Genomic DNA, 10,126 nt, shown 5'->3' on the forward strand with positions numbered 1-10,126 from the left:
TCCTTACATTAAGAACAAGACTTTATGTTCAGCTAAAGCAGATAGATTTATTCCTAGCATTTAATATAACATTAGGAAATTTCGATTATATGTAAACTTAAACCAGTTTCCACTCAATTTAAGTTGATGAAGTAAGATGAGTAATCAAGTCATCAATACGCATAAATCAAATAACCAATACACAAAGCAAGAACGTAGCATATATTTGAATAAACAACAATGTAGAGAATTAGAGAAGTTTACATTCAATCCCAGCAAGAGAGTCTAGTTGTTCATGATAGTGAGTTCAAGTACAAGAATGTCGAGTTATTATCCTTCTCCCATAGTTCTCCTAAACTCTATTACAAAAAGTGTCTAAACTATCCTAGAACTGAACAAGAAAACCAGCATACAGATAATAGAGCAATGTTATGTTTTTATAGAATTTAAGCATATAGTTCTAGCTCCAAAAGTGTTTGTCAACCCTTGATGTTTTCTCCCTAGGTGGGTTTTATCCTAGCTTGAGCCTTTGGTGCGGTGGTCAATAATATAGCTTTCCTTTATGAGGGTTTTCTCTAAGGCTTAGCTGCCAATTTTGGTGCTTAAGGTTTCTCTATATGCCTAGATTATTTATCAATCTTGAGTTATTTTCATTTTATTCTCAATCGTTTAAATTCTCTAAGTTGCTTCCTAGACTATAAATGAACCATACATGCTTTACCTCATGCCAACATAAGGGGGTTCAACATCTTTGACAATACAAAGTGATGGAGCCCTTCTCCAATTCTTGTAGTAATGTATTTCAAAGGGAGATTTAAAATTATTAAATCCACTAAGAAACTTAGTTAGCATCCTCTTTGGAGGAAGATTACTTGAAGAAGAAATTAGGAGAAGTACTCCTTTAATGATTTTCAAATAGAACAAGACATTGCTTATAGCAATTCAAATCTCATTCAAATAAAAAAGTGATTTGTACATGGAGGCAAGGGGTTTTATGTATAGATGTTCTAGCTCCCCTTGCAAGCTTGGAAAATTCAATATAGGATTAAAAAAAAAGCTTGAACATTACACAAGAGGAGAAAGCAGTGCCTAGAATTAGTCTAAATATGGCTTATCCTACGTGATGTGAGACTTCCTTCCATGAGCCTCTTCTCAAGTGTTAGGTGTCATCTTATAGCACCCTTTTGACGCTTTTAAGTCCAATTTGAGGCTTAATTAGGTCCAAGTTAGGCTTATGACTCTACAAAATCCTACAAATTACAGAAAAGTTGTACATAAATAGAATTCATATGAAACTAAGAAGAAAGAAGAAAATTCACAATATTCAACATTTCAAAGTATTAGAATATTTTTTTAGGCTCCATCTTCTTCTATCCTTTTGGTCATGGGTTTTGTGGTTGAATAGTTTCCATCATACCCTCCGTCTTCAAAAGAATTTATCCTCATATTTGAATGATGTTCAGCAAGAACAACCTTTGTTGGCGAATAGAAGTTAGACTATTACCTAGGATAGAAAAAAAAGTTCAAGGTTGTGCAATTCCTTTTAAGAGATTCTTTCTCATCTACTTTACTAGAGGCTTGTATGATTAGTTCTCATTCTTCTTGACTTTTTCTAATTCTTTTTTTTTTTCTGGGTTCTCTCTCACTTGTTGAGGTGTGAGAGACACAGTTATTTTTCTTCCTTGGTGAGTGAAACTTATTTTGTTAGCAAAGCCATCATAAGTAGATTTGCAACTATATTTCCATTGCCTATCATCATGGTAACCAAGTCACATAAAATTTCATCTTGATATTTCTTGTAGGAGATAGGTATACTTGATTATTAACTACTATATCTCCCTTATTTCTAATAAAATAAAGTTTTTAAGGTTTTGGATGGATGTAGTATTTAAGGATACATTTTTCACCATCCATGAACTACAACAATTACAGCAAAAAGCCGGTATCCACAATAAAAGACAAATATTTTCAAAAAGTTCACATCTGTGTGAAATAGATTTTCTCGTGATTATTCTAACTCGTTTGGTTGCTTTCAAGAAACTTTGTCACCATCAATAAGTCTCCTTCCATTACAAAGCGAAGGGAATATTACCCATGAATTATAATCTGTCTATAAAATGGCATTACCAACGAAAAACATATCAAGAAATACAAAATGGTTAACAAGGGTGGTATTACTAACTATATCCGTCTATAAATTAATTATAAATTAGATTTGACAATCAATGTTTTATTTTGTGATTTATCCATTAGTAATGGCCATTGGTAAAGTAATTGAAATGAACTAAACCATCTAAATAATAAAATTAGTTACAACCACATGGAAGATGTGATTTCAGAGAAGCATTCTCAAAGAAATGGTTCGGAAATAAAAAGAGGAATTATAAAAAGGACGTTTCGAGAAGGAGTTATATGATTTACATGTGTAACAAAAACTAGATCAAAATTAGTGCGCAGTGAAAGTTAGTTTATCTTCAAAAAGTATAGTTCTATAGTTAGGGCTTCATAACTACGTTAGAAGACAAAAATACACATTTGTAACACAAATATTCACTTGAACAATCCGTGAAGCACAATAGCAACAAACAAGATTTCTTGTTTTACTGTGTGTATCTTTAAATTTCTATTTCATTTGACAATTGCTCCCCGGTTATCTCTTCTTCTTGAATTCTCTTTTTATTTCAATAATTGTTGTTATGTATAATTGGTTATAGTGAAACAAATTTTGTGTTTTTATTATTAACAAATGATAATATGAGTTTCATTTGTTTATTTATTTTTTAACACATAACTAATAATTGATTTTTAAAATAAAAATATATATTTTAGAAGATCAATTATTACTTGTATGTTTTCAAATAATTATTAAATGTATTGATTTAAAAATTTATCCTATTTTAGATACCATACGTCGAAAAGAATAAAACATATTGTTGAGTTGAAAACTTTATGTTTTACAATGAAATACTTATCGATGATATTCCTTATGGATAAAAGTGTAATACTTACATACTAAAATAAAAAAATATATATTAAATATTACCGTTTTTTTTACTTTTAATAAAACTATTTGTAAAATAAAAATTATAATGTGTACACTAATTATGGTCGTTACAATTTTCATAATATTGATAATAAAAAAATATAAAATAAAACCAGTTTGATTTTGGTTTAGTGCGTATAGCAAACTTTACTTATGACTATTTTGATTGTTGCACTTAAAATATTTGTATAATTCGTATGTATGCGAGTTTGGAGTTTATTATTATTATAGATTTTGTTTATACTTAAACTAGCGTTGATCTGATTCTTATATCTATGGCTTGCTAATATTTTAATTCGACTTTTTTGTGGTTCTCAAATTCTAACATATATATCTGAGTAATCAACAATATTTATTTTTCCTAAAACTATTTCAATGCAAATATTACTTGACAGAATCAAAATATACGTAATTTATAATAGAATTATGCAGCAGCAGAAGATCTAATTATGCTAGCTAATAGAATCAACAAAAATGAAGAAACCAACCATTTATTAGTCCAATAACTGGTCATTATTGTAATTGAAACAACTACCACACAAATAGAAATAGATTAAAGTAACTATGAGTTTGACCTAAGGCTGCGTACTATAATTTGTACCAAATATAGCACTGTTCACCTTCCAAATTTTTGGGAAACTAAAGAACAAAGACACACTTAGAATATTGAAGTCAGAAACCTTCTGATATTAAACATGCAGCTGTCAGGTAAAGGTGCAGACCAGGTTTTTGTGAAAATAACCTTTACCTTCTTCAATCCGAAAAGGATTTCATTTTCTATTGTCATTGTCATGATGATAACCAGCATTTTCGTTCAGCCTCAAGTTGTTCGGATAAAGGATTTGACCACCCAACAGCAACTGAGGCCGAGCTTCAGTTCCAACATTGGCTGGAGAAGAAACTGTTGTTTCACCGAGAGATAACGGTGGAATCTGTGGTGTCTGAACACTGGTAGGCCTAAAGTTTTGAGCTAACAGATTAGACCTCTCATTGTGAAATTGAGCCATAAGTTGTGCATTCATTGTGTTGAAGTTGGTATTCAGTTCCCTTGGACGAGCACTATTCAAGGGGGGAAGTGAATGAAAAGCTCCCGTTGAAGACCCTTGAAAGTAAGGACCAAAGGTACCATTTGAGGATGGCTTGATCCTTCCCCAGTTGAGAGCTTGATTACCCTCAAGAAGTTGAATGGGAGGAATGCCAATTCTAGCGCTAGGCCTATGAATTGGAACTTTTGCCCTTGGAGGCTGAACTGTGGGGAGATTCACGGTTGAGTGAAATCCATTTCCATGTGATGCATGAAGTGTTGATCTGTCAGCTGTCACTGGAACCATGTAACTGCTTGGTATATATGGTAACATTTTAGAAGCCACCTTTTCCCACTTCTCAGATAATTCTCTTGCAGTTTTGTTCCTTATAATTTGCAAATCTGGATCTACAAATTTGACATGCCAGTTACCTAGACCATACTTTTTAACAAAACTCAACAAAGCCTCAAGTTCCATCTCAGACCAATCATCATCAACGTCTTTGTAATTTAGAAACCCTGGACGTGTCCTTGAGGTTCTAGAGCCAGTATTTCCATAATTTGATGCAGAATATTGAGCTAAACCATTCTGACAAAAATCATGAGGTTGATCTAGTTAGCATGGTGATGAAAGGTTTTCATCAAAATTACAATGAGATTAAGTAAACTTAGTACCTCTAAATTGGATGAAGAGTTGAAAATGTTTTTTTCCTGAGTAGCACGATCCATTGGAGATGAACATTGAACATTTACATCTAGAAAGGAAAATTGCGCTTAGTTATTGCCCAGTTTTAAGGTGATATCATATCACAGTCTGTATTTGATTTTGTTTTATAACATGTCATTGTTTTGATTCCTTACCTTTCCAAGGTGAAGCAGCATTCACCGCAGCAGCAAGTTTACTGCGCATAATTGTCTCAAAGTCGAAGAGATTATTCAATGATCCTGAACATTTAGGGGTTGTGTTCATCAGTACCTTCTCTTTCCCTTTTGTACTTTGCGTAGGTGCAGCTGATTCTGAACTGTCAAGGACTGTGTTCATCCAAGTAACTTTTTCTTTTCCTTTTGCAGTTTGATCCGGTGAAGCTAAACCTGAACTTTCAAAGGGCTCCTTCTGTGTGTTCATCGAAGTAACTTTTTCTTTCCCTTTTGTAGTTTGATTCGGTGGAGCTTCAAAGGGCTCCTTCTGTGTGTTCATCGAAGTAACTGGTTCTTTCCCTTTTCTAGTTTGATTCGGTGAAGCTAAACCTGAACTTTCAGAGGGCTCCTTCTGTGTGTTCTTCGAAGTAAATTTTTTTTCTTTCCCTTTCTTAGTTTGATTCGGTGGAGCTAAACCTGAACTTTCAAAGGGCTCCTTCTGTTTGTTCATCGAAGACAATTTTTTCCCCCCTCTTATAGGAAGCTTCTCACTGCTAGAACATATTTTTTACCTTGAAGACAGTGTTTTATTTAGCACACAAACAAAACAAACACTTAGGTTGTGGACTTACCGTTTCCTTGTTTTGTTGGGGTCTTTTCCAGCACACGCTGCTAATTCTGTTCGAAGCATTTCAGTTGCATGCGGTTGAATTTGTAACAAAGGGTTTATAAGACATTCAGTGGATATCTTTCTTATTGTCTCCTCTGAGTTGGTATACCTGTTGATTGATTCCATGGTATAACAAACTTTATTACAACCATCGTTTTCAAACAGAAGTGTCTCAAACAACCTAAGTAGATGGTGAAAAGTATTGACATGGCTAAATAAGGAAATGGTCTCACATAAATTCTGAAGGAAAACAAATATTTCATTCAAAAGAGTAAGAATATATAAAATAAGGATAATAATAAAAAATATAAAACACTAAATAAATAATCAAGCTGCACATTATTAAAAGAAGGGAAAGTAGTACCTAAGCAGCATAAGTTCCGAAATCTTATTTTCTTCGACAGTTCCTCTTTTATTTCCAACTTCACTTTCATCTAATTCAGTTGGTTCATTGGGCTTGCGATTGTGGGGCATAAAAATCATTAAAGGCCATAGCAGTAACAAATATTATCCATGGAATATATATATATATATATATAAATCAAAACTCTAAGCATAAGAAAAATGGTTAGACAAATTTCATACTAAAAGCATACCTCGTCAACTGAGGTGAAACTCGAGGACTCTGGCTTAGCAGCTTCATATTCAGACAATTCAGACAATTTTGCTTTCTTTTTTTCTTTTGAATATATGGAACGACTCAAGGAGGATTTTTTATGCTTCTTTTTTCTCTTCAATTTCTCTTTTGGCTTTGAAAGATCTTCATGGTGTGATCCATCAGGAATAGCCTTCAGATGAAAACAAATCAAAGCAAGTGTACATTTCAAGAAATCAAACTAATTTTTCCCATAACAAAGCATTTCAAGTAACTATAACTATAACTTAGGCTAATAACCTTTCTAAAACATTTGGTTATTTTGAGAAATACATTGATTAAATTGGTTTATATGAATGGAAATGAAGGGTACCTGAACTTTAGAAGTTAATAACATGTTTTGTGAAAATTACTATTGCTGATGGAGTTATTTATATATATGCAACCCAAAGTTTTCATTATCATTATTCTCATGGAAAAAACAAGTTGAAAAGAAAAAATAGAAAACCATTTTAATATAGTATTTATTCATCGTGACACTATCTTGAGCATAATATAACGAGTGAAAATTAATAATGTAGTGATCAAAGGGTTTATTATATTAAGGCATAACATTCAACATATAACTTTAATTAAGAGATAAATAAAATATTTATCGTAACTATACGTTTGATTATAATTGTGACAAGTCATGTAGTCCTATACTTTTATCTGGCCACTGATTGTTAAAATAACCGAGCCTCTGTATGAATTTTGAAAATTTCCAAAAATACAAGGTATACAATTTAGAAATTAAATAATTGAAGAACATAAAATAATTACAAAAATAAAGTTATTTTTTTCAATGGTAAGAAAATAAAAGGTTGAGTTAATATATGTTTAAAGAGACATTATTTTTATACAACCACTAAATATTGTAGAGGTTGTTAATATATGACCATTTAGGGTATTGAATGAATTGAAATAATTAAGGGTTAATTATTCTATCATAATTGAAGCATCAATCCATGTAGCTAGTTTATCAAAGGAAGAAATCAAAGTCATTACGAAAAAATTGATATTTAGGAGTAATTATCAAAACTTCTTGAGGATCGCGAAACAATTGAATTTCGAAAATCTTACGATGTCAAGACAAAATGTTAAGTTAATTATTTCATGTGAAACACAAGATTGGGGATACATTCACTAAGTTTTTTAAGTATGAAGATTTAGAGCAAAAGTTGGTGAGTATTAAAAAATTGAATAAGGATTTTCTAATTAAGGGAAAATACTAAGTTAATGTGTATTGAGGGACATAGTTCTTGTTTAACCACTCGTATTTGAAAGATCATTAATATTATGAATATCAAAAGACAAAAAGCTTACTGCATCCTCCCCTAGAGCATGCTCTACATTGTCTGAACTGCGATCAACACTGCTCTTACTAGCTTCTGATTTTGAAGACATGTCTTCAAGATTTTCCTCTTAATAAACTCAGAAACCTTGGTATTATTTTTCACTGTTTATCTACAAATGAAAGAGTAAAATCATGAGAACAAATTGTATGTGTTAGAATAATCAATAATCAATTTCACTGGAGGATTGCCAAATCTGAATGAAAAAGAAGAGTTCATATAACTATTAGTAACATTACAATCCTGTGAGAACATGTGTAAAAATTCCCATTTACGTATATTTAATTAACAAAATGCCAAATTAAAAGTTGAATTTAGGGCTAATACATGTACAACAACTAATATTTAATATATATATATATATATATATATATATATATATATATTGATGGCTATATAAGTAACCAATGAATGTTTGAGTTTATATTCACAAAATACTACCATGTTTCCTAATGTAAAATGATACTTTTGTACTAATAAAAAGTTGAAATTGAGATTAATACATCAGTTACAGAAGAGACTGTCAGTAAAAGAATGGGTGGGGTAAAAGAAAGCAGTCAGTAAAATTTTTAATGGCCCACATAATTAAATCTTGACTAAATAATAAATCATAATAACATATTAATTTACACGAGTAGCTTAACCTATCAAAGATAACTATAACGTTTTCACAAACCAGTGGCAAAAATTAGAAGGTGCTGCGTGTCTCTCTCTCCCTCTCCCTCTCCCTCCCGCTCTCTCTCTATATATATATATATATGGATGAAAATAATTCTATTAAAATTTAATTAGTAGAGATCTGACAGATCTTGCAGACTCTGAAGATCTTTGACGAAAAAAATTCATTGATAAGGAGTGAAGGTTCAAAGGTTGAAAAGAAGTGAAAAAAATTGATTTGGCCTTGTTTATTGTGAATCTAACACTGAGTATTCTAAAGTCTAAAACTTGTGGAAAAATTCATGATCGAAGGAACGAAAAATCCAGCACCCTCTTTGAGCATGAAGTGGAGTGTAACAGGTGATTAAAGAAACAAGAAAAAAGTGACAGAAACTATTGATCTTGGTGAACAAAAGAATTGTACCGAAATGAGAAACGGTGAAAAATCTGCATGTTTGCAAAGACAGTGGAAAAGCAAAAGAAAAAAGATTAACTGTGAAGGAGAATTAAAGAAGATGAAAGAATGAAAAATGAAGAACGAACCTTGAATAGTTATGGCTAAGAAGAAGAAGAAATAATGAGAGAGAGGCAAAGAAAGGAAAGAAAAGAGAGTGATAATTATGAAAGAGGGAAAGAGAGAGTGTGAGATTTTAAAGAGAGTAGAGAAGGGGTGAAGTGCATGCATATGGGTATGAGACATAGTGCTAAGGTGGTAACTGGCAAGAAGCGCGTTCACACTTGGTTTTTTCCAGAGCCATTTCAGTTCTTAGCTGGAAATTGGTTCTAAAGGGAACGTTAAAGTGTAGGATATTAGGGATCTGCCATGTTTAACTTGACAAAATGACAAAAACCATGAACTCAGAAACGCTTTCAACTTCAATGAACTGCATTTCTTTAATTATCTCATTAATGTCTTTCTCTCAAAATTAATTCTTTTCTCTACCCATTAAACCGTATATAAATTTAATATGGATAATTATGAGCTTTTGTTTCCACATAAGATAGCTATCCCCACACACACATAATAAATAATAAATATAAATATATTAATTACACCATTATTTTTACATAATAAATATAAATATAGTAATTAGACCATTATTTTTTTTTTCTCTGTAAAACATGGGTCCACGCCTTTTAAATAATTATTTTTAATAAGTTGACACTATAATATCTTTATAATGTCACATATGGGCTTCTTTGTTATGGCCCTTTTTTCAAAATAATGTTTTATTTTGGTTTTTAGCTGCTTCCTTTTTATGTTTTTCTCCAAATCTAAATTTGGGTTAAGCTAAATTCGAGGGGAAGGTAAATTTTGGGTTAAATGGAAAATATTATTTTTCTCGTTCGAAAATGATAAGAAAATAATTTTTTTATTGAGTCTAATGTATTTTACTTTCCACTCACCTATGGAATGAAAAACAAGGTAGAATATGATAAAGTAACTGATATTTTTCTAAATTATTATTGTGCATAATAAATGTATGAGTAAGTTTATAATAATATAATTACTAAATTTTAATTTATTCATTTTTAACTGTAAAAATCACAATTTTCTTTTATTTCCATGCTACTTTCTCGAAGGAACAAATTAGGGATGTTTAAAAAAATTTGTACCCATAGATATTCGTAGATAAAATCTGTAACGGTAGGAAATAAATATTGTAAATGGATATCCGCGGGTAACGGATACATGTATTTTTTATACCTACATGTTAAAAGGGCAGATACAGATATTATAGTATCCGTACTCGTGAATACTCGTACCCGATATACTCTAATTTAAATTAAAATAATTAAAAAAAACATGATTAAAATATTGACACATTGATTTTGAATGGGTTATTTTTTATCAATTGATTTCAAAAAATCTTCATTTCTTTGTAAACTGTCATTTAACACTATT

General features: G+C 31.1%; 1 protein-coding gene across 1 annotated transcript; it reads right to left on the reverse strand.

Moving 5' to 3' along the window:
• Window positions 1-3,534: 3,534 nt before the first annotated feature.
• Window positions 3,535-7,666, reverse strand: LOC114187977 (uncharacterized). Its single transcript, XM_028076443.2, has 7 exons — window positions 7,535-7,666; window positions 6,171-6,362; window positions 5,939-6,030; window positions 5,537-5,683; window positions 4,908-5,455; window positions 4,722-4,801; window positions 3,535-4,635 (listed from the first exon to the last, which is right to left on the reverse strand). Exons 1-7 carry the CDS (start codon window positions 7,613-7,615, stop codon window positions 3,793-3,795), a joined length of 1,983 nt encoding a protein of 660 aa, XP_027932244.1. The 5' UTR covers window positions 7,616-7,666; the 3' UTR covers window positions 3,535-3,792.
• Between the last annotated feature and the right edge of the window lie 2,460 nt (window positions 7,667-10,126).

Source organism: Vigna unguiculata, chromosome 1 (genome assembly GCF_037176805.1).
Source record: "Vigna unguiculata cultivar grain cowpea cultivar isolate G323 ecotype 2 chromosome 1, ASM3717680v1, whole genome shotgun sequence".
NCBI lineage: Eukaryota > Viridiplantae > Streptophyta > Magnoliopsida > Fabales > Fabaceae > Vigna > Vigna unguiculata.